General features: G+C 41.4%; 3 protein-coding genes across 3 annotated transcripts; 2 read left to right on the forward strand and 1 right to left on the reverse strand.

Moving 5' to 3' along the window:
• Positions 1-5009: 5009 nt before the first annotated feature.
• Positions 5010-7833, reverse strand: LOC306734634 (protein c-Fos; the record flags this gene model as incomplete). The annotated part of the gene is made up of 4 exons (XM_079215996.1): positions 5010-5960; positions 6137-6244; positions 6870-7085; positions 7687-7833. The coding sequence occupies 4 exons, from the start codon at positions 7831-7833 to the stop codon at positions 5247-5249; spliced, it is 1185 nt and encodes a 394-aa protein (XP_079072122.1). The 3' UTR covers positions 5010-5246.
• Positions 7834-12098: 4265 nt separating this feature from the next.
• fosab (v-fos FBJ murine osteosarcoma viral oncogene homolog Ab) lies at positions 12099-14550 on the forward strand. The gene is made up of 4 exons (XM_079216340.1): positions 12099-12352; positions 12788-13012; positions 13123-13230; positions 13351-14550. Exons 1-4 carry the CDS (start codon positions 12218-12220, stop codon positions 14032-14034), a joined length of 1152 nt encoding a protein of 383 aa, XP_079072466.1. The 5' UTR covers positions 12099-12217; the 3' UTR covers positions 14035-14550.
• A 5036-nt stretch (positions 14551-19586) lies between these two features.
• tmed10 (transmembrane p24 trafficking protein 10) lies at positions 19587-25059 on the forward strand. Its single transcript, XM_079215075.1, has 5 exons — positions 19587-19780; positions 20890-21010; positions 21802-21875; positions 22945-23071; positions 23680-25059. The coding sequence occupies exons 1-5, from the start codon at positions 19604-19606 to the stop codon at positions 23799-23801; spliced, it is 621 nt and encodes a 206-aa protein (XP_079071201.1). The 5' UTR covers positions 19587-19603; the 3' UTR covers positions 23802-25059.
• Positions 25060-25634: the final 575 nt, after the last annotated feature.

A 25634-nucleotide genomic window follows, 5' to 3' on the forward strand; every position in this document is an offset into this window, starting at 1 on the left:
TTATCCAATACAACGTTTTTGGGAAATACCCACAAAACCAGACACCCCGAGACACAATCCTGACTCATCGTCCACCGCACTGTAGACAGAAGAGACAAACTTTATTTTTACCACCACTCCATTGAGTTTTCATCCTTCCTTCCTTTTTTTCTTCTTTCAAAATAATCTCAGACAGTTGTAGAACACGTCAAAATATGTCTAGTAATGTGTAAAGATGCAGGTTATTTAAAACAAAGGACAGACGTCCTGCAGTTTGCCAGATGGTGCATTACAACAGTATGGTATTTCCCCTTTTCTTACAACAAATGGTTCAAGAGTAAATCTGAGTTTATTCAGTGGACATCAAATCTTGCAAACAGTAGCATGCATTAAAATACTGTACGTGACAAATGCAATTACCGTCTCAACTGATACTTACTGTGTTTTTAACATTCTCCTCTCCAATCACACGGTCGTGACCCTCCTGTGCATTGAACACATACGCAGATAAAATACACACCCATCTTGATGGATTGATTTGTGATGCTGGAGCAGGTTCCCAAGAATTCCATTCACAATATCAAATCAATCACCGAGTGCACCAATTGCGTGCTGGTGTTGACTTTATACCCTCCCCCTCTTCATCTTCATCTCCCTCTCACAACACAAGGCTACTGTTGTGAGCTTCCGTTTCCATTTGAGTCAAAGCTCCCAGTGTTGTAAGAGCTGTCAGACATGGATTCACCAGTATCATGTCTTTAAATAACACATTATTTAGTACAAAGACGTTTTTTATTTAATGGTACGCTAGTCGTGAAAAAATGGTCTCTTTGGAAATAAAGCATCAAATCAGATCTTTTTTCTCTTCTATTGTATCATTGAGTCTGCCATCTACAGTTGGAATATTACAGTATTGTTTGAGTTCATGCTCTCTCATAGCGTTACTCATGTCAGGTGACCCAGTTTTCCTAAACCCGTATGACATTGATTTATTCCTGTAAATATAGCACTTCCTTGGGAATATCACAGCAAGCAGGAAAGCAAGTGGTCAGGAGGTGTATGAGGATGAGATAACAGAGGTGGAAACAGCGAGCACACAACAAATAATAGAAAGACAGAGATCTGTAACCAGGCAATGTGAGACATATTACAGAGGGCTGATGTTGCCGGGAACATAACTTCAGTAAGCAAACTTCTCATGTTTTGCATCTTCTTAATTAGAAAGGCCAAGCCAATGCTTTACAATGCACACTTCATATCTGTTCAACATGAAAACATTTGTCTGTACATTGACTGCCAGTATATAAGAAAAAACTAAAAGTATGGAGGCTTAAAGCTTTACCAAATGGAAACAACTAACAATTTGTGCAGTCCGTCCGTATTGATGTGCGATAAGTGTTGATTTGGGATGAGGTCATCATATTTAGCAGCCGCGACGCTGGTATTGTAATCACCTTGTCAGTCTGTGTCTGAGTCATCGAGGTAAAATGTGTTCCTGGAGTACTTCGCCAGGCGTTTATATGTCTGTGGACAGATTGCAGACTGCGATTGCATCACAAGAGGCAGTCCCAACACTTTGCAGGTGTGTAGATCCAAATGAAGGTGGGGTTCGAGGAAGGGTGTGGGCCGACCTAGTGCGGTGGGATCAGGGGTAGGAGGTGGGGAAGGGCCCTCACACACACACACACATTTCACACCCCTGGTCTGATTTGGCTTCGTGGCTGTTGTGAACCCATTGCATGATGGTCTATTAAACCATTATATGGCTATATCCACTACTAACTCCACTTACAAAGGTAAAGGGTAACTAATAGGTATTTCCCATGAGTCACAGTAGGAAAAGCACAGGTTTAAATATTGAACATTTAGCTGTTTTTGTTTCAAGGTCGTGGTGTTGTGCATGCTGCTCACTGTCACACTGTCATGGCAGACCGGTCAAGTCAAAATGTGTCTCTGTTTAAAGGACAGGTTGAGTTATGATTTGAATTACATAAGGTCACCAAACTGCACGAATGAACAATAAAGGGGAAAGTTGTTCCATCCTTACAGATACAACCAATGCAGCAGGAGAGTGAGAGAGATGTCTATCCAGCAGTTTGAACACGCCCATCCTGACAATCAGCTAAAGTATTGAAAACACCTGTGCGCTTACTTCAGTATTTCGATTTTATGAAACTATGTTACTACCTTTTTTTTAAATTACACTTTTTATTTTGCTACATTTAATTCTAAGTTATTACTAAATACAGTGTATACGATTAGTCTATGAAATGCAATTGATTTATTTTACCCAACAGCAATTAACTAAAATGGTTCAGCTTAACTCCCTTAGGTCTGAGGTCATTTTCTCGATTTTACATAATTTCTTAAATTCACCTTTTAAAGGCACTTGCATATGAGATACATACCCATGTGTTACATACCAAAATGTGCAGAACAATCTCAGCAGTGAGTGTAAAGAGATAATATGGGCCTCAGCTGTGACGCCATCTGATAAAAGCTTTGAAAGCGTTGCATTATTAGTGATTATAACAATGTAATAATAAAACAATAACAACATTCATCTGCCTGCAGAGTACATTTACTTTTTCTACGTTCAGTGCATTTTGCTGTGCAGACTCCTGTTCTTTTACTTGTGTATAATTCTGAATGTATGAGTTCTACATTGTGATAGTGTTACTTTAGTTTAACTAAAAGATCTGAATACCTCATCCACCGCTGCCACATTCTGCAGAGTCCAAACCTTAGAATAACCCTGTCAGCTCACATCTCATACAGTCAGGCTGTGGCTTGATGGTTGGTTGTGAACAACGTGATCTATGTGATATTCTACAACTCTGAAACGGGCTGTGGCGTTCACCGCACTGCTGGACCGCACAGAGTTTGATGGTACAAGTGTTAGCAGATGTGGATTGTATAGCGATACTGGTGTTAACCCGATTATAATAATGAAGGAATAAGACAACGTGGGGCATCACTTCAGTTTCAGTGGAACTCTGTTATCCAAAAGTAAAACTTTATTGTCACATGTCAACTTGTCAACTTCAGCACCTCTAATTGGCTGTTCTATTTGTCCATCAAACAGTGACTGAAATAAACTATAAAGCCTGCATATGGCAATACAAATATATATACAACATATAATTGAGAACACATTTCCTTGTGTATGTTAACAACAAGTGGACAAAGAGTGAGTCAGTAGACATTGGATCTGCCAGGCACCATTAAGACATCGCGCAGACACGCAGTTGATAGGATGAGGAGAAACTCAGTTGTTTGGTTCTGGACGCTGCTCACGCGGTATAGCTCCCCCTGCTGGCGAAGGAGGAGGACTGCACGACACCCCCCACATCCGCCCGTCACTCATATTACCATTATGGGAACATGGCTGATGTTGCTAAACGCAGCAAAGGGTCTCTGCCTTCGTCCATGAATACAATGTACTTGTTAGCGCTGCATGTGGTTACATTAAGTTACATTAAGTGTCCACACTGACCGCTGCAGTGTTATCGCTGCCGTGAGGGTCGAAAACAAACAGCTGTGGTCATTTAATGCCCCATTTGCTGTTCCGAGAAAGGCTTTGGCGCCGTGAAACTAATTAGACCACTTATCACCGTGCACGTGACACCCGCTCTGTAATTTATGAGAAAGTCTTCGTCTGTTTTCGATCAGTAGCGCTCCTGCTCGCTGCTCTGTTTCGAGCTTTTCCGGTAACGTCCTCCGGCCTCGAAATCTGACACCCCGTCGCCGTGGAAACAAAACAACTGCAATTACCCAAACATGGTTAAACGGAAGTGATACGGCTATCGCGTGGTGACGTAGCTGGCACGCACGCACTGCGCTGCTGTGAGCCGGATTCCCTTGACCGTGACAATAGCGGAGCCGAGAACGATCCATGAATAAATAATTAACCTGCTGTTTCTGCAGATCCCACTCATTTTAAACACGTTTCAGTCCCCGGTGGTTGCACTTTATGTAATCCTGAATCCAAAAATAGGCTCACTGACATCTTTATGGACTCAGCTGAAAATATGAATATTCCTGCAGTTCACTTTTGTCCCTCTTCTTGGTGAAAAGTAGTACATTATGTCATCTTTATTAACAAAGGGAGATTAAACAGTTGTCATGGATGTTCTGGTTTCTATTTTTTAAGCCCTTCTCATGTTGCTCGACCTTGGAAATGTCAGTTAATGAAACAATCTTACCACAAGGTATCGCTGTGCTTTTGATCATATCTTATAATCTTTTTTGACATGTGAAGTTTGCTCAAATTTGATGATCAAATTTCCTTTTTTCTTTCTTTCTCAAGCACTACTGTCTTCTTATCCCTGAAGCTCAAGGATGAAAATGAATTCTCAACCTTGGAAAACAGTCCAGAAAACATTGCACCACAAGCTCCATTTATAGTCAGCTATCTGTTTGGAGCTTTTAATCGTAATGCATGATCTTCCTCAGCAAATGAAAAGACCAGTTGAAACACTTATATTAAGATTAGAAGCCTTTAAAAATGCTCCAACGACGAGGACATTTGAACATCTGCAATTCCATGACTGTACTCCATCTGCTGATGAAGATTATAGAAAGCTCCAGAACAGTTAATAATAATACAAAAGAAAACCTGTGTTGAGAATGTTTATTTACATTTATAGTCCTGAATACTGAATGATAACAACATAAGACAATGCTTGTGGTTGTCTTATTTTATTTCCAGCGTTATACAATTTTTGCATCTGATCATTTTTGATAAGTAAAAAAATAAACTATGTCATAAAATACATCTTGATAAAATACATGAAGTGATCTTTTTTTTATGGAAAAAAACTTGAAAGGAAATGTTAGGGGACACCTTACAGCAAGATGTGACACCTATACACTACACTTTAGTAACCCTGCTATTTTCACTTGTTACAACACAACTTTGTCAACAGTACGCATACGTTAGGCTATTGAGCATGATCTAACTTCACATCACATTTAAAAACACAAGATACCACCTCTTCTTGGAATACAGATGACTTGTATTTGCATGCATTTTTGTTACCAGGTCAAAGTCTCCGCTCAGAGAATTGCACCAGCAATATGGAAGAAGTCAAACCCTGTTACAGTCACAGAAAACATGTCATGTACACAACCTTTGATGTCAAGATTTATACAACATCAAAACTCACACTACAAAACATTGTTTTAAAGAGAGAGAGAGAGAGATCATATAGCTTGCTGGCTGTTTCAGAATACAATAACAGTATCGTTGCATAACCTCTTTGCATTCACAAGGCCAGGAGGGTCGGAGAGTTAAGACTATCTTTCATTAACTCAGACGCACCAAGGCTGCCTTTGAGGCCCTCGAAGCCCTCGGCCAAGGAATCAATCTCGGAGTAATTAAAGGAAAACACTGTGCGGTAATTGCTACAAGTGGGACTGGAAGACAGGACTGGTGAGCTCAAAGACTCAAGGTCGTTGGCCACAGACTTGTAAAGGGTTTCCCAGTCTGAGAGGCAGAAGGGGCCGCTCAGGTCTATGTCAGGGACGGATGCAGCCATGTCTGGAGTCACTGCCATCTCCAGGCTGGGCACCAAGTCGTCCAGGTCGTCTCCTTTTAGGTCCTCCAGAGTCTCCTCTTCTGCACTCGAACACAGGAGGATGTTGGAGTTCCCCAAAATGGCTGCAGCGGGGATGATGGGGACGCTGTCCATGTCTTGACATGCGGCTTCTCCAATGGCTGTGTTGCTCTCCGGGGGTTTTCCATCCTCTAAGATGGACAGGAGCTGCGGGGAGGCCGGAGGATCCTGCAGCATTGTGTCAACATCATCTTCTTTATCCTCCTCCACCTCCTCCTCCTCCTCCTCGTCACCATCATTTGCAGGGAGTTTGCAGGATGGTTTGTGGGAGACTAAAACCTGCTCCAGTCTCTCCTTCTCCTTCAACAAGTCGGCTATCTCCACCTGGAGGGCAGACTTCTCATCCTCGAGCTTGTCCGTTTCCTGAGGTGAGGTGGGAGGAAATCAGATGAAAGACTTGGCATGAGGGAGGCATGAAAACATATTGTTACATGCTCCTGTTGTTTTTAACGACTGGTGACATGTCATGCAGAATCCTCAGCTCCCGAAGAGTGCGTGCTGTGTGGATGTTCAATGATTAAGTAAAACATCATACTTACAGTTTGCAGGGTGTCTATCAGCTCCCTCCGTCTGTTACGACACTTTGCTGCAGCAATTTTGTTCCTCTCCCTCCTGATCTTCCTCCTTTCATCCTCCTCTTTGGAAGGCTAAAATCAATCACAAAAAAAGACCTTAAAAATGTATGCGCTCCCTGCTGAGTTTTGCCATATCAGCAGTTGGCTCTTCGGCACCATTTCACTTGCCAAAAGAAGACGAAGAAGAAAAATCGTCCTTGCGGTGTATGCCGGGAATACTGATCTGCTCGGTGCAGACTCTCTTCCAGTTCAGGCGTTAAAATGCTGCACCACTGGCACGGTCTAGTCGAATACGTGAACGCGCACTTTAATGCAATTTCCTATTCATAAACAGCGCTGTGCTCGTTACTCCAAAAGTAATTACTCGCTGCACCAATTAGACGTAATCAAATCACCTGATGTGCAACTCCCTGCAGTCATTTATTTGCTCTACAGTCGCTACGTTAATTTTCCTTTACCGTCAAAAACAATTGCGTCCTCTTTCACGTGCTGTGGAAAATATCGCGATAATTGCATTTTCATATTAACCTCTATCAGTGGAAAGGAGTCGCGGTGAGGAATATGACAGGGTAATGTTGAAGAACAATACGACTGATTGAAAGATTGATTGATTGATTGGTTGATTGATCGGCTACCTGTAACGTTATCTCTAAACTGCATTTCATTGCCCCCCCCCCCCTCCTGTTTTCGTGCATACCTTGTCTTTCAGCCCTTTCCTGTTGGAGGGCTTTGCCTTGTTTGCACCTGCCGGGCAAGAAGACTGGGTCGAGCCGCGACTTTTAGTCTTTGCACGGCCGGACGATGGAGAGACAGATGTGATGACTGTCGGCTGCACCATCCACCTTAGATCCGGAGAGGTTGAGATTGCAGTCACAGTCGGAACAAAGGAGCCCGCTGCACTGGTCTCAGCATCCTGGAAAAAACACACATCACAGAGACATGCATGTGCATGCAGGCAAACACTAATTTAGCTTATCTGATTAGTGAGAAACCACCTTCGTTGCTGACCTTTTTTCAGATGTGCTCAAATGGTACATTAATCATTTGGCTGAGGAATGCCCCCCCCCCCCCCCCAAAAAAAAACAGACCAAATCAATACGAATCTATCAAAATCAAATGCATGCCTGATCATCACGTCCTTGTCAATCATTATCATCATCTCTATCACCATCATCACTCTAAAATGAAAGGTCACGACCAAGACAGGTCTGTGTTAAAGTATATGACAAACGATATCTCTGAAATAACACTGAACATTATATATGGCGCTGTTTTTGCGGATTACCTTGATGCATGGCGCCTATAGATATTGCCTATAGCCTATGTGTTGGTATAGAATCGTTTCCAGCACTGCACAGTATTCCTGTTAAAGGGAATGCTGTCTGTGAGATGTTCTTATATGTGTGAACATGTTGTTCCATATAGTCGCCTTTTCCGACCTGTAAAACGTGTGCATGAATGATCCTGCAAAAATGTGTGAGGATTATTTTTGGGATGATCAGATCCGCTTCTACCTTGGTGCTGTCCACTGATGATGAAAGCGAGTCAGGAGGATGCTGGCTGCACCCAGGGGTGTCCCCGCCAGGCGATGCTGTGCTACAGCTGGACGATGAGTCGAACTCAGTGCTGGAGTCTGGATGCATGTTCTCGTCTAAAATCATTGCATACAAATATAGGACAGTCTCTCAAACCTAAGTAGAAAACTCACACATAAACCACTTATATTCCATTTGCCGGGTTCATAAATGGTAACTGTGCAGATAGTGGAGAGGCCCGCCTTTTATAGTGAGCTGGAATTTTATGAATGAAATCTCTTTGGTGAGACCGAACCATCGCACAGAGGGAGAGGCAAGAGGGGAAAAAAGGGGGCGGATGTGTTTCCAATTCAACTTATACATCCGTGTAATGTTTGAACAACAATATTAGCAACCATTTCAACTTTACTTGTTCTCTAAAATCGTATATTAAAAAATATTGAGCATAGCTTTTATTAAGTGACACCCCCGCCTGCTTGAGGTGCCCATCGTCATGAATGAACTAAGCTACGTCATTTCGCAGCATCTGCATCATATACATGATGTTCCCTATACGTCCACATATGTTCACGAGACATATCCTAATTATTTTTGGCGCATACAAGGAAACAGAATGTTCTTGCAGGAGAAAGGAGGTGATGACAATGAAATATATTACAATACAGTTCTTAAAAAACAGTCGGTATATGTCCCTCCGAATAGCCCAGATTGTGACGCTGTAAAGCTATACAATGTAATTGTGAAAACCCAGCATGATTTGATTAGCTTCCAGCACACCGGCTGATTATTTATGAGCTGCTAAAAGAAGTGTCATCCATTTATCACACTGCCTTGTTCACCTGTCTCTGCATATGAATAGCGCTCCAGCAACAGATTTGTCGCTGTAGTAAAGCAGCCAATCGCCGAATGGACCGACCGAGCCATATATGGCGTTTCCGGTGAGACAGGGACGCGCTGTGGTGCACGGGGAGCGCGCAGACGGACGTGCACGGGGCTGTGTGTGGCCCACTCACTCACAGTCACAAAAGAAAGTGAAACATGCGCTGATCGTCATGCATTGTACCTGATAACAGCGTCATTGTGCTACTTTTAGGACGAGAAGACGAGAGCAAGCCCCTTAAACAGGCTATACGACACGATTTGCACCGCCTCCATGATATTGATAAATGCAATTATTAATCAGTAACATCTATTATTGGTTTATTGCAGAGAGTAAAACATGTTGGGCCTCTACTTATATGCTATTATTGATTAGTTTGGTGGCTGTTTTTTGTTGTTTTATTGTTATAATCATGTATGTTCTTTCACTTCGACAGCGATCTGATTTATTGTGTTGATGCGTTTTGTCGGCACCGGTTATGAGAGCGTTATTCCCGCACAGTACATCCAGTTCCTAAAGTGATTGTATGGGCTGGAAATGATATTTAGGCTTCAGATGACCTGACGGATCACTGAAGTGAAAGCGGTAGTTGGTGAACAGAGGGGGCCTCTGCGCGCTCATCTGCTTCCCGGCAGGCACAGCCCCCCTTTGGTTTCATTTACCGGCACATCATTAGGTGGTCGGATTGAGCCCATTCAGTCGCCGGCGGCTCAAGCCCAGAAGGGTTCAAAGGTCGGGCATAGCAGACACCCATAGCTCAAAGACTTGTTTTCATCAAATCAGCTTGAGCGTGAATGTGCACAGACCGGAGTTTATTTTTAGACTCAGTGACATCAGTTCATGCAAATTTAGGAAATAGATAATTGCTCCTGTGAATAATTCACAGAGGTTTTTTACTTTTGTTGTTGTTGCTTTTAACGGCTTTATTTATATAGGGCAACTCAGTGCGTGCAACTCATGAAATGACATTCCATTTAAAAATGCTTTCCCAAAAATTTAAGTTTTTCTAAATAGGCTATCTCAGCGTTAACCATTGTCTGTGTTGCTGTTTATTTTAATTGTATTATTTGTTTAGGTTATTATTATTATGGTCAGTAACGAGGCCTTACTTATTATGTTCGCCAAAGGCTAATCTTTAAAACATCTTTTATTATAGGCTACTCTTCGTCCCTCTAAAGAACTAAACACATTGTTCTAAACTGATAGTCTTCTAGGTCATTGCTGCTTTGGAAGCTGCTGTTCCTGCCAACCAGTCAAACAAAATACTCAAACAATCCACAAGGTAAGCGGGTTGTTTGGTGTCGTTCATTCCGCTGCTCCGCAGACACCGAGGGGAGGTTTCTGTCTGAGAGCACGACACAGACAGAGCTCTCACTCTGACGCCGTTTCCTGGAACCAGAAACGTCATTACGTGTTTTAATTTGCCTCCTCGCGGAGTCGGTTTTTTCTTGTATGGAGTGATTCATCATTACAACATAGACGATCGTTGTTGCTATGCAAAATCAGGACGTCACTGACGTGAGGGGTGGAGTGTTGCTACGACAACCAGGAATGTTCAACAAAACAGGAGCGCGGGAAACAAAACATGATTGCTTTAAGCTAAATCCATGTACTCTGACAAAATAACACTTGTATTAACATTTAGGCAGATTCTAACGTCATGTTAATGATATTCCTATACTTTATATGTTTGGATCTACCTTGGACCTATAGCAAAATAAGTTTCTCATTGTGCATATGACAATAAAAACATGAATCTTGAATATATACTGTTTGATAAAGGGCATTCCCTATGCAACTTATACCTACTTACTTAACTTAACGCAACTTTTGTGAATTTAGACAGAGTTTATGTTGTCTGCCCATTTGCAACTTTTAAAGTGCTTAGTCAACATAAAACTGACAGCAAGGTGCTGACATTATAAACATTGTGTTTCTATAGGACTTATTTTCTTCTTTGGATTGTTAACATAACGTCATGCATGTAAATATATTATAAAGCAATCATTAAGTTATACACTTAATTTGAAGGTCAACATAAAGTCTGTTTTCTTTGTGTCAAATCCACATGCATGAGGATTCCCTCTGCCAAAAGGGAAGACCTTTGTGGTCCCTTGGACACACCTGAGAAAAACCAACTGCTGTTGTGCAAAAGTACACATAACAAACCAGTTATCAGCTCGCTCTGCAACTAAACACACCCATGGGTTGCACAATAAAGGTACAAACACTGCCTGTGGGAAGAATACAATCAACCTGCTCTAACATGTAATGATATTCTTGACGTATGTTCAGATAGTTATTCAGTTCAGTATGTTTTAAAACTTGCTTTGCAGAAGGTTTTTGTAGAACCATGTCGTGGGGCTTTGAGCATGTACTACACAGCCTGTCAGTGTGACATAGAGACTGTGAGGTTGTACCATTATATTCAATGAAGACATGTGTTAGTTATTTATGTGACAAACTCTAAACGCTGCTATGACTGGGGAGTTGCATATGACCATGAGAGAGGGGTTTGAGGAGGGAGCTGAGTTGAGTTGGTGAAACTACAGTATCTGAAAGAGGTCTAACACTTACCTGATTGATGCAAGAGGTCTTCCAACCACAACTTGTTAATGAAAGTATTTTGGGTTTCCACATGCTATATACCATGTCAGCGAGCTATACAATACACTAAAGGCTCTTTTAGTAAGAGAGGTAAAAAAGAAAACTAAAATAAGCCTCCTATACACATTTTAAATACATGTTTGTATTCTGTCTGGACATACTGCTAGATTGTTTACTGTTGTATTACTGTTTTTTACTGTTTATTTATATTACTCTTTTTAATTTAGTTTTTGTCTCTTGTAGCTGTAATCCTGCAATGTCCCCACTGCGGGACTAATAAAGGATTATCACATTGTATCTTATTTTATCTTACATGTCCTTGATATAGATACTAGTCTATTAACTATTTAAATTGTGTGTTTTGTACTCTCAGTTCAGAACAGACAGATCTGCATATTCAAATGTTTGACTTATTTTGCTGTGTAGGATGTTCTTTAGCTGACCATTATCCAATTTATTCAGTTTTCACAACAGCCGTTGTGTTTGTTGTGTTACATAACGTCATTTCGCTGTCGGCCAATCTCAGATGATGTGTTTCCCAGCAAGGTCCGCCCCTTTTACAGGATACACCATATTAGGGAAATTACGTATTGGGGATCCCGTCTCTGGAATATTCCATTTCAAGAGGTGAGTTTAAAAACTATTTCTATTTATATCTAAATGCTGCTTTCAATTTTAAACAGCACACATTTGTATTGTATAATCGATTGTTTGTGTGTTAAAACGACGTACAAACAGGATGTGCCACCGCTGCCGCGTTGTTAAGTGAGTGTTTTGGTGTTTTTTCCCTCCCGGTGTCCTGTAAAGAGCGCTCCCCTTTTACCGACGTCATTTGGCCCGTCCCTTTTTCAGGCTATAAAAACCCTCCGAGCTCTCAAAGTTGGCACTCAAACTTTCAGTAGCAAAGCGACTACAAGAGCAAGGATATTGGGAGCGACATTTGAGAGTTTCTCTCAAACCTACGAAAGTATTTCCTCAAGTTTTAATTTGTCTGGATCTTCTGACTTGTTCTTTTGGGGAAAGATGATGTTTACCAGTTTCAACACGGAGTGCGATTCCTCCTCTCGCTGCAGCACCGCTTCTCCGTCCGGGGACACTCTGGCATACTACCCGTCTCCAGCGGGATCTTACTCCAGCATGGGATCTCCCCAGTCTCAGGTATGTCCAGTCAAATAGTATACCTTTTTTTTTAAATATATATATATATATATATATATATATATATATATATATATGATATTCCAGTGTATTTGTCTGCATGCAACGTAGAAATACACCGCTCACTTTAGCCCTGACTAAATTATTCTCCTAAAGCTTATATTTACGGTTTATAATAATCAGTCTAAACTGGCTGACCAATAGCAACAGCCTATGCCCAGTTGGGCTTGAAATAGCCTATATTGATCGGCGCTGCACACAATTCGAGGCGCGCTTCATTCATCCACCTGGAAACCCCATAGAGAGACTGTAACGTCATAGTTGACATCACATGGATATTTTTAAACCAACCGGCTTTTCATCGACCATCTCGCAGCGCTGCATCCTGAAAGTATACCAAATGTGCTCATGATTCTTTTGCTTCATCGCCTACAGGATTTCACCGACCTGACAGCATCAAGTGCCTCCTTCATCCCCACCGTCACAGCCATTTCTTCAAGCCCCGATCTGCAGTGGCTGGTCCATCCTTTGATCTCCTCGGTGGCACCTTCTCACCGACCTCCCCCATACAGCTCCAGCCCCAGCCCTGCATACTCCATACCAGGCATGAGGTCTGCATCCAGGGGTCATAACTCTAACAAGAGGAGCAGAATGGAACAGGTAATTACTATCTTCTCCATGGGTGTTACATGACTTTTAGTAACGTCCATGTTGCAGTGTATTAATTATCACAGAGCTGGAGGCCTAACTTTTTCTTGTGTTATGTGCAGGTGACACCTGAGGAGGAACAGAAGAAAAAAGTTCGCAGAGAGCGAAACAAGCAGGCAGCAGCAAAATGCCGCAACAGGAGGAGAGAGCTTACAGACACTCTGCAAGCTGTAAGTATTTCACAGATTTACCACCATTCACAAAAATGTATTTCTCGCCACAGCTAATGGTAGTATTATCCAACAGCCAAGCCTAATGCCACTTTCCTCTATTTCTCTCCCTCCTTGCAGGAAACCGATGAGCTAGAGGATGAGAAGTCCATCCTGCAGAACGATATTTCTAATCTTCTGAAGGAGAAGGAAAGGCTTGAGTTCATTCTGGCTGCCCATCAACCCATCTGCAAAATCCCCTCAGAGCTGGACACTGACTTCTCCGTGATCTCCATTTCTCACCCTTGCCTCTCCACTGCGGTGTCCTCCCAGACACAGACCATCATCCCAAAGGCAACCACTCTCGCTTCCAGCCAGCCAACCTTCACCTCAACCTCCAACTCCATCTTCTCCAGCAGCATCAGCAGCAGCAGCAGCTCCGTCCTCTCCACCGCCACCATCTCCAGCAGCGCGATCAAGCTCACAGACCTGGACTCCTCCGTCCTGGAGGAGTCTCTGGATCTGCTGGCAAAGACGGAGATGGAGACGGCGCGGTCGGTGCCGGAGGTGGACCTGTCCAACTCCCTCTACACAACTCAGGACTGGGAGCCCCTTCACGCCTCAGCCAATAACAATGACTTTGAGTCCCTGTGCACGCCCGTGGTCACCTGCACACCAGCCTGCACCACCTACACATCTTCGTTTGTGTTCACCTTCCCAGAGGCAGAGACCTTCCCCACCTGTGGCGTCGCCCACAGGAGAGAAAGCAGCAGCAACGACCAGTCCTCTGATTCCCTCAGCTCCCCGACCCTGCTGGCCCTTTAAAGACTCTTCCAACAACAATAGTACTTCCTATCAAGCACATGTGTATGAGATAAATGTGCAGAGTACAGGGCTATTGAATGGACGTTTACCAGGAAGCAAATTATTTATGTTTTTATTTGCCTTGATCAATATACTTGCCTATTACACAGATGTAGCAAGTTTAAAAAGCATGTTTCAACTAATACCACCTAGTCGTTTATTGAGTTCATGTATGATTTAATGGTGCTAGATAACAAAACTTGTTGTAGTGTTGATGTGTTCAGAGCAATAGTTATTATTGATCCAGATTGTTTTCTGGTTGATGGAATGTGAGAATAATTGTGAACAGTTTGTGAAAGAAAAAAAACAAACTTAAAACTGACGTGTTTTGTCTTAACCATGGTCTGAGTGGTTTATGAAGTTTTCTGTGAAAACATTAGTGGTTTTAATTTATGAAATTTCAATTATTTTTTTACAGAGAGTAAAGATGAGTGTTTGTAAGATATGTAAATAAAAGATAGTGATATTTAAATTCAATTTCCTGTGTGGGTGAATCTGTGGCACTTTCCTTATTATATGTACACAAATGCATACATATTGTCTCTAGGGTGACATGTATAGCAGTGTTATTCAACAGACAATTAAAATAATGCCTAAATTTAGCCCCCATAAGGGATCGCAGTCTTTTTCCTGCATCTCCACTGGCTCTATTTATTGTTCCGTCTGTTGCCAAGGTTAACTACACGTCAGGGCTCCTACGTCAGTGCGTTCTTTCCATTTTTTTCAAATTTGCAAACATAGCGCGATGACGTAGTACTTCCGTGCCCAAATATAGTACGTTGCTGCTTCTGTGCCAGCAGAGCAGAATGCAGACGGGCTTTTTCCACTAAAACGCATACATGTAAGTGTCTCTCTCTGTAATTTGTCTTCAGTGAAATCCGATTTGTTTATTGGAATATAGAAAAGTGGAAAACGCCAGGCATTACTTCCCTAAACAATAAGATGGATTTTTTTCTTACGTGCTCATCTCGTCGCAAGACAACCGCTGCAGACGTATACGGTTACACAAGACGACTCGCCATAGAATCCGAAAGCAACGTTTTAACCACGATCTTCATCGGTTTATGTTATTCTGTTCTCTCGGAAAGTCGCACAAATACCTCTTCCCTCACTCAAAGACACATCTGAGTTACAGCACAATGCAATAAACGAGTCCTCAGAAATAATTTATAAAGTCACAGACAGCAGTTTGGACTAACCCCTGTGTGTGTGTGTGTGTGTGTGTGTGTGTGTGTGTGTGTGTGCAAGCAAATAGGGCAGGGGCATGCAGACAGCTGGACATGAAGTGCTAATTTGTGGGTTTATTCAGCCTGTTGGAACTCTTCATTTCCAGAAACAGACTCTAAATGCTCCTCTTCTGGAAGCACAGATGGGCCAACCCGAATACTGATGTACCATGAAGGAATAAATACCTAATTTGGAAGATGGTGATCGAGAAAATGTATTTCCAAATTGTGTAGCAGGCAAACGCAGTGATTTATACCACTATCAGCTATCTCCTGCTTGAATGGTGTTTGTGTGTGTGTGTGTGTGTGTGTGTGTGTGTGTGTGTGTGTGTGTGTGTGTGTGTGTGTGTGTGTGTGTGTGTTTTACCAGAAACAACTGAATGAAGATGTACAATTGTGAACACAACCCTTTTTACTTCAGTCTTAATTGTTCACTTTTGTATGGTTTTCAAATGATTAAGAACATGTTTTTTTTTTTTATTTAATCTCAGCTTCATGGTTCAGGTGCATGTACTCTTACAGCTGGGAGGTTTCTGTTCTGCCCTGCATACACTGATGCGATCCATCTTTCCTCAACAGAAAACTGTCATTCAGAAGGCCAAACATGAAGACAGTAAATCTTTCCCTCACGCAAACAATGGTCCGTGATTAATTTGATTTTAAATCATCATATCATCATATCTGGTGATTCAGCAATTATATTTAATTGTTACACATCAAATATTTCCTACCACTCCCTTCTACTTGTCATTCGTCCACCTCACTTGCTCATTTCACCTTTTATCAATATTTCCCCATATAAAGAATCATCGGAAGGCGGATTGCTAAATGTCTTTGCACAGGAAACGGGTGGTGTGTGCATGTTAGGGACATGCTGGGTGGAAGACTACCATCGCACAATAACTAACTTACTCTGACGTCCGTTCCCTTCCAGTGTAGACACACCCTTTTTTGTGCAACACAGCCATGATATCAGCTGCTGTTACTGTGCTTCCTGTATGGATACAGGCCTGCTCTTCCAAAGTTCAACATCAAAAAGATTAAAATATTTGTTAAGTACATTGCTACTTCCTTGATTCTTGCTTGCAGAACAATAACTTGGATCAAAACTGTATTTTCACACAGCCTCTTATTTTGTTAGCGCTGTGCCGTTGTATAATAGCTGAATTCTGAGTGCCTATCTGTTTTCCTTCTCTCCCCCCCTCAATAAAGCCTCAATGTGTGACCATGCAGCGCCTAATAACTCCATCTATTAATACCTCGGTGCCGGCCCCAGGGAGAAAGGGTAGCAGCAGAAATAGCAGGTGCCTATTGCTTCTTTTAACATCAGCATCAACAGCGATAAAATTAGACCACTATGACGCCAACCTGCGTCGGTGCTGCAACCCACAGGAGGAACCAGGCAGCGTAAGCCTGATAGAAAGAGAGGAGGGATAGAAGAGCAAGGAGAGGAAAGGGAAGGAGGAGGGAAGGAGAAAATGATGAGTATATGAGGATAGCAGGGAGGGAGGCAGACAGAGATTTATCCGCCTGGGTGTAGTTGTGAGCACAGCGATGATGAAACACCCGAGTTTGCCTCCACGCCACAATGACAAGACCTCAGTTTGGCTTGGTTCCATGTTCACAGAAATCCATCCCCTGATAGCTTTCTTTTGTTGAGAGAGGACATGAAAGCTTTACAAAACCATGCATACTTCAGTGTCTTCCCCGTGTCCCTGAAAGTGACATACAGTTACTCAATAGGGCAGTTACAATGACAAAATGTCATTGTAAGTGTTACTGCAGAAATTATCATTTGTTCCTGACATATTCCTTTCATTGTTTTTCTGTCTGCAGGGACACATCTGACACAATGCAGCCCTTAAAATATGACGTTTCTGTGGCGCAGTCTGTGTCTTCATCAACAGTGCATGACAGATCAAACTTGTGTTTGAACTTAGTCTGTATTCTGTGCTCTTATCAGCGTATGGTCTGATTTGTGTTTGTACTTTCAGTATCAAGAGGTGATAACAATGCAATTAACTGAAAGGTGTGTTGGCGTATTCCGTCTGTAAAGTAATGAGACACGCAACAGAGGTGACCAGAGGTGATAATAAAAAGGGTAGTCAATAGATTATACTGTACCTCACCCCTGTTCAAAATATACTTGTGTATTAAAAATCACAGAAAGTGGTTCCAAGTAGAATCAGGTTTGATGGGGATGTGTGACGTCCACCTCTTAGTGTATTTAAAAGATGTATAAATTTAGATCGGTCATAGTTATATAAAAAGTTTTTTGAATTTCATTTCCAGCCTTAAAGCTCCGGAGGAGTGTGTGACGTGCTATTCTTAGCGGTTATTTGACGCACTAAGCTACAACGCTGAAGGGATTTCTCTAGCCAATAATTACTGTTCATGTTGTGCCAGACTCTCCACACAGCAGCGTTTCCTCGTCTCGTCGTGCGGTATCAGTAGCAAGGATGTTTCCCTGGAAACTGGACAGCCCTATCATATGTAATTGGGTAATCCCTGAGCTGCTGACAAAAAAATTATAGTTTTGGGGATTTTCAAAATACCCCAGTCAACACTGAACATGATATGTCTTTTTCGTAAGATTTACCGTGACCACAAAGGCTGGATTATCATGCAATTACTGTAATATTGACGACATTTGTGAAAATCTTTAAATAACAATAAGCTATATTCACAAATAGTTAGAAGACCAGCACAACAAAATAAAAGATATGGTTTCAAACATGTTAGTCTAACTGCAGTATTAATATCTTTGGGACCAGGTTTACAATATGTACAATGATGGAAACATATCAATCATCGATCATTCAGCTAAAGCATGTGTCTCCTGTCAAAGAGAGTTTATGTGGTATTAACAGGGTCACACTCTATCTCATGTTGAGTACTGTACCACAACAGATGTGGGGTATGTGTCTGCAAGTCTCTATTTTGAAAGATGTTAAGTGCAGCAAACTCCCAAATAAGATTACTATTCTGTAAAATAAGTACCGGCTCATTCTACTGTGGTTTTCACTACCGTGAGACTTCTGAGCAGTCTTCACAATCTGTCACTCTCATAAATATTCTCAGGAGTATGGCCGTTTTTACCCACTAGGGGGCCCCATGTCATACATGTACTGTATCTATGGAAGTAGAATATTTTCTAAAAAACTTTGGTTTTGTGTCAGTAGTTAAGTTGGTTGTAAAATTATGTGCTTGTATAATCTTAAACGCAGCACATGTTGTTCCATTGCATCGTTAGGCCCTTTGTACTCTGTGCCGTTGATGGTGATGAAACTAGAAACACATCTGATGTGAACACTGTTGTGTGGTACCTTACAAGTTGCAATGTCAAAATGATCTAAACTCAAAGGCCCACTTATTCGTTGTGAGGGCTTACAACTGCATCAGAAGGTATTCTTCAGCATATCAAGCTATAGCTCAGATGTAGTCATCTGATGTTGAAGGTAATATCTTAAACCAGAAGTCTGTTCAAGGTGATTTTCCCAGGAGTCCCACAGGGATGCTTCTGGTGGTCCCTGTTGCAGTGTCTGTCCTGGTCTTGCATTGAGGTGGGATTCTCATCAGCCACTTGTGCCACCTGAACCTGTCAAAAAACATCCCTTTGATCTCTCCCATTATAAAATAAGAAACTATAATAATGTTATTAGTCTCGCAGTGGGGGCATTTACAGGATTACAGCAGCAAAATGGTTAAAGTGCACACAAGAGACAGTAAAAAAAGAAGAAGTGATATACAAATATTAAACAGTAAAAACAGTAACAAAAACAGAAAATAATCTACAATAACTGAATATCATATATACAGGCAGAATACATATCACTATTTTGCACTGTGTATTTATATTGCAAAGGTTGAAGTAATTAAAGTGATTGAAGTTTTGTTTTGGGTCCCATACAGACTAGGCATTACACTTGAGCCAGCACTGTTTTCAGATGAAGACAGTGAGATGTGGTTGAAAAGAAGAACTTCTATGCTCAAACTGCATCACTAGGACTACTACACACATATCTCTAATATCTAGATTTTTGTTTATAGATTGTCCTCCAGTGCTTGTAACGTTACAGACGACTCACAGGCGTGGCCGAACTAATAAGAAGGCAACGCGGGGACTTCCAGGACACACAGGTTGAACCCACCGCACCCTCACGGGGGGAGAGAGACGGCGGTTGGTCCTCCAGGCCAGCGGCGGCGCTAGAGGGCTCAGTCAGGCCGGTTGTGTGAGCTGGAGCTCGGTGTTAAACTGGCTGGCTGGCACGGGCTGGTTGGTCGGTCGGTTGAGGAGGGTAGCCATGGCTCGACTCACTGCGCTACTGTTGTTACCGGTTCTTATTGAATCTGTATTTTCCATTTCTTTCTTTTTACCGGTCAACTCAAGAAAGTGTCTACGGGAGGAGATCCACAAAGACGTGCTCGTCACGGGGGAGTACGACATAACTGAACAGGCGAACACCAAAACTAATCTGAAGGTAAGCGCAGACCTGCGGCCAGCTAACGTGGACGTAACCCCGTCTGTGCCGAGGCCGACGTGGCTCCCGTTTTGTTCACGTTCGTGTTTAGCTACACAAACTCCCCAAATTAAATCCACTGCGTGTGATTAAATCAGTCCCGACTGTTTTTCGAGTGCGGCTGAAATGTGACAACTGTTGTTAGCACTGAAGCTAATCTAGGCCCCAAAAACACGTCTTCCTGGTTTCAGTTGCTAAATCAGCAGCTAACGTCAATGCGCGTTGGCACTATTGTTGAGAATGCAGTTTTTGACCATTTAATAAAATGACCCTGACGCCAATGAACGCTGCTTTTATCACCTGTTGTGCGGTTTGTGTCACTGGTGTTTTTTGTTGTATTGTGTGGCGTAAAGCCGCCTCTGTCAGGCTCTGCTGCTGTTACACGTCAGTCTTACAGGACCGACGTGAGCAACCTCAGCATGTCAACGACAGCTTGTATGTCACGTCACTGTTATTTTAAATAAATTGGGTTTTACGATTTCCTCCATGCAGCATACGAGGGTGGTCTATCCTCACATTTTCTTATTAACCTATTAACGTTACTTTTTACTTTTAAGTAAAATATTGTGGAAGTTTCCATATTGTAACAGCTGCCAAATATACATTACCTCTCCTAGTTGTATGATATTAACGAGGTATTTACCCGTCTTGATTTAATGTTTTACACTAGTTTGTATGCAGATACTTTGAACTGCAAGTAACTTTGTTTTATTATATTAATGTATCTGTTGAGATTTTTTTTATTTGATTAATAGTTTAATCGAGAAAAGATGCAAATACTCGGAGCCCAAGTTGAAATCTTTAAATTGTATAGTTTATGCAACCAATTTAAACATATCATATATTTTAAACAGAGAAAAGCAGAAAATCCTCCAATTTGAGATGCTACACCCAATGGCAATTGATTGTCAGTTGATGCAGCAATACTCATTCATTCATTTAACCTTTATTTAAATCCAGAGGGCATGCTGTCATTTTCAATGATGTTGAGAGTACGGCCAAAGCAGAATAGATTCACACAGAATAAATGTAGTCGATGTTTTATTTCATAATTTTCTTTATCTTTGTAGATCACAGATTCCTCCAGCCACACTCTTTACTCCAAGGAAGATGCAGTTAAGGGGAAGTTTGCCTTCACCACAGAGGACTATGACATGTTTGAGGTGTGCTTTGAGAGCAAATCACCCATGGGTAAGTGTTATCCCCCATTACCTGCCGGCTCACTGGGAAACAAAATTATCATTAATTTCTCACTCGCCAAAGTCAATGTGTTTATCATTCCTTGTTCTGCCCCCTCTTGGTCAATTTGTAGAGTTTTTGGTCTGTTGGTCTTAGTCAACTAAGATTTCTTTAGTTGATTGGTATTTTTTTCAATGCCTTTTCATGCTGAATGACTTATTTCCAAGAAGCTTATGAGCACATTGCTGATAAATGCAATATTTAAAGTGGTGCTTTTGTGCAATTCTTTTTGGAGAAACTCAGTTTTGTAATCTAATTTATCGTTTAGTTTACAAAATCCTATGAGTGGTAGTCGACTAAGAATGTCTTTGGTCAAAGGCCACCTCTAATTATTCTTTCACTGACAAATATAAATAAAAAGTATGCTAAAACTGTTAAACAGGCACACACACAGAATTAGTTTGACGTATTGAGCAAGAGTAAAGATTTGAGTGTATTGAGTTAGTGAGGAATGTTTTGCTCCACTTTGTTTAGAAATAAAATGTGCAATGAAATTGAATCCTTTAGTGATATTTTTGTTGCGTCATATGAATGAAATGGTTATGAAACTAGAGTGATTCATAAAAAATTTAAAAAACGTACATGGAATAACTGTGAAAACCTTACTGGTTGGTTTCTTAGTTCATTCAAAAAAAATGTTTTTCTGGACCTAGGTTTACATGGCATAGTGAGTGAATACAAGTTAAAATGTTGTATTTCAGGTAATTGCCTCTGATGCTAGATTCTATGCTCTTTTTCATCAGGGACTGGAAGAGTGCCTGACCAGCTGGTCAATCTGGACATGAAGCATGGTGTGGAGGCTAAAAACTATGAAGAGGTAAGTGTTGGAGTCCCGGTGGTGTACTTGCTTTTGTTGGAATGATACAGATACGGCAGATAATAACTTGCAGTTTGGAGACGAGGTCAGTGGATGGTTGTCAGTGGATGGTTGGAAGTACTTGGTGGTTCTTCTGAGAATGGATCGCACTTGGCACTGACTGCTTCAGGCAACACATAATAATAAGTACAGACGTGATAAAGTCCTGCGAGCTGAGAATCGTCCCCCCTTCCCACTCGTGTTGCACGAACATGACGTTCTGCCCCACTGATTGAGTGTAGGTGGATGTTCAGGGAGAGCTCAAGTGGGCATGCCTGTCTAAATGACGGAGGGTGGAGCTGAAATTGTATTTACCTACCTAGATGGGTGTGTTCCTTTTTGGAAAAATGTGCAATCTGTGTCTCTTACACAATGTTTGGCATACACATGGTGGATGTCAGGCTGTTTTTTTAAATCTGCATCATTAACGACACACAGAGGACAAGTTCATTCTTGTGGCTGGCATCAAATCGTGCTGATAGAGCAATAGTTGTTATGAGCAATATTGGTTGAGACTGCAACCTGACTTCCATAATTTAATAAAATGACAAACTTTTACATGAAGTGAAGGAAAGAAAGTGTCTTGTACCACAACATGAAGGAACATGGCTGCCATAACCTTCCACCAAACCATCCAAATACTTAACTTTAGCAGTGAAAGGTGTACTCTTCACACATTCATATCACATACTCCTGTGGTTGGTCCATTTTGTGCTCTGCCTTCTCAGGCGGTGCAGCTGTTCACTTCCCACCGAGTTCAAAAGGCACCTTTCTCAGCAGCTTAAATGAGCAGGAGCAAATGGCAAACATCAGTTTGAGCAAACACATGAGTGTACCTTCTTGAGGCAAATTTGTGATATTGCATGATACAAATATAATTCACTTGACCATATTACACAGCCTAAGAGTGACACCTGCTGGACAAAGTGTATAATGGCACCGCCTCAAGAGTGGCTCTATCTTTCTTTCCATTGTCTTCTCAGGCCTCACTTTTCTGTGGATTTAGTTGCTTCTATTTTGTCTCTCCCAGATTGCCAAGGTAGAGAAGCTGAAGCCCCTTGAGGTCGAGTTGAGGCGACTGGAGGACCTGTCCGAGTCCATTGTCAATGATTTTGCTTACATGAAGAAGAGAGAGGAGGAGATGAGAGACACTAATGGTAAGAAAACAATGCAATTGACCTTTTGCTTCGCCCTGCCTCTCTGTGCTACTCCGTCTACCTGTCAGAGCTACATTACCATGGAGGGAGGAAGAAAAATGAAGAAAATCGGAAACTTTTGTATTACAGTCTTTGGTCTAAAGCCGGGTAGTTGTCGGAGTTGACCAATGCCACGCTATTATTGGCCACTCTGCGTTTGAGGGGCAGGACACGGCGAAGGGTCAATTAGTCAACTTTTGGACAATCGGATGGATATCTGGCATTTCAGAATTTATAGTCTACTGTTTTGCAGTTTAAGTTCCAGCATATTGTCCATCTTTTAGGCATCTGCAACTTCATATTTGTACTTAATGTTAAGCAGATTTGCACAAGTGTCTATATTCCGAAAAAACGCAGATTCTGGCCGTGCAGAAAGGCCGATTATAAAGAAAAGGCAAGATACAGAATTAATTAAAAGGCACAGTGTCTGCCCAGCTTAAGCAAGTGACAAATTTATATTATTGAAGGGAGTAAAACTATTATTGTCTTTTGTTGGTTAGGTCATTATATGAACAAAACGTATTATTCCTTGACCAGTAACACGGCTACCTCTCTTCACCACCCTCCAGAGTCCACCAACACACGCGTGCTGTACTTCAGCATATTCTCCATGTGCTGTCTCATTGGGCTGGCCACATGGCAGGTCTTCTACTTGCGGCGCTTCTTCAAGGCAAAGAAACTGATCGAGTAGCACGGCTCCTTTCCTCGGGGCGAGCGGCCTGCCAGTCAGCCAACACATCCCAACATCCACCCTCCTTGGACTAGCTCCAGCAAACAACAGCAAGTGGGGTTCAGGGGCTCAAATTCTAGTTTTCACAATTTCAAGTTTGTCCTCTGAAAATAATTATTCACCTGCTTATTTAGTGGTTTAAAACAATAAAAGCGCTATAGGGAGAAATGCACTGAGACATGGGAGGTGTATGTCAGTCAGTGCATTAGTGAGATATGTCCATTTCATGATACTTCACTTTTCTGTCTGTTTTGAATGTTGCAGCCTACTAAATAAGAACTTGTTCCTTCAACCATTTGAACAGTGATGTTTGATTTTGAGCTCAATTTGAATGGATGTGCCATGAGCGAATGTCTTTTGTTAATGTATACATTCTTTGCCATGCCAAGCAATCTCGATCCTTGGTTCCCGTTTATCAAGTGAAGGCTATTTGAAAAAGTGGTTTGCTGTTACTTTGAGAAAATTAGCAACCACTGAACTTCTGTGTTATGTCACTTAATTTGCATACATGTTTGGTAGCTAAATTTAACCGTGTCTTTAGTTTGTTTTCATATTGTAAATGCTATTTAGTTGCTTCTACAGGTATATTTTGGGGGGTTGTGAGCTGTCAGAGTAATAATCTCGTATGCAGTTATAAATAAGGTAACTTCTATGAGCTCTTGGAAGTTCTAGTTGTTTTTGAAACGCCTGAACATTAATTTGTCACAAATCAAAGGAACCAAAAACCTTGTCCTTAGGAAGGCGTTTGCAGCATTATATTGTTTGTATATGGCTATTAGTACTATAACCAGTCTGACTTCTATGATACAATTCATATATACTTGCAAGTTTCTCTTGTCTTGAGGTTTAAGTTTAATGTTGGCAATCCAAACACTTTCTGAAATATCTTTTCAGTCATGCGCTCCTTTTATTTACACACTGGTAAATTGAAATACCCTTCTGCAATTTTCGAAATATCACTTCCCAATTACAGTGCCGATCCATCCAGCGTGCTTCTTTTTTTTGGAAATGCTTATAAGGCTTGGGTTACATGGGAATGTGGGTGGTTGCAAATATTCAGATTGTTTTTGACTGGGATTAATTACGGCATCTGTCATGGGTACATTTTTAACAATGAGCATGCGCATTGTGCGCAATCAATGATTTTTATGTTGACTGATAAATTTTGTAAATTTGTGTTGGGCTTTTATTCAATAAAATATTGGATGGATTTACATTAGTTATGGTGTAGTCAAGCATGTATTTCCTACATATACTAATATGGTACCTGAAAGGTGGTTTTGGACATTAAAGTGTTTTAACATCTCACAAAGTAGGCCGTAATATCACAGTGTTGTGAGTGGTAAACTAAATGATACAGGAGGAAATACAAGTAAATGTGTAAAATACAATTCAAACTATTTAATACACTTAAATAAAACAAAACATGTGTTGCTCTGCTGGTCACAATAGTGAGCTATACACATTTTATTTGTCAGTCTGTACATGTACTGTATATATACATACACTACCGGTCAAACGTTTTAGAACACCGCAATTTCTCCAGTTTTTATTGAAATGTACAGTTTAATTTCTCAACGTACTCTGAAATTAAAGCATAGGACAAATAAACAATTGGAGATAAAAAAATAAATCATGGATTGGTTTTGTTTAACTACATTTTTGACTCATCAAAGTAGCCACCTTTTGCAGATATAACAGCCGAACACACTCGTGGCATTCTTCCTACAATGGAAATCAAATATTGTTCAGAAAGTTCTTCCCAACACTGTTGCAGAAGTTCTCACATGTGTG

Source organism: Taurulus bubalis, assembly GCF_910589615.1.
Source record: "Taurulus bubalis genome assembly, chromosome: 3".
In the NCBI taxonomy this organism is placed as follows: Eukaryota; Metazoa; Chordata; class Actinopteri; order Perciformes; family Cottidae; genus Taurulus; species Taurulus bubalis.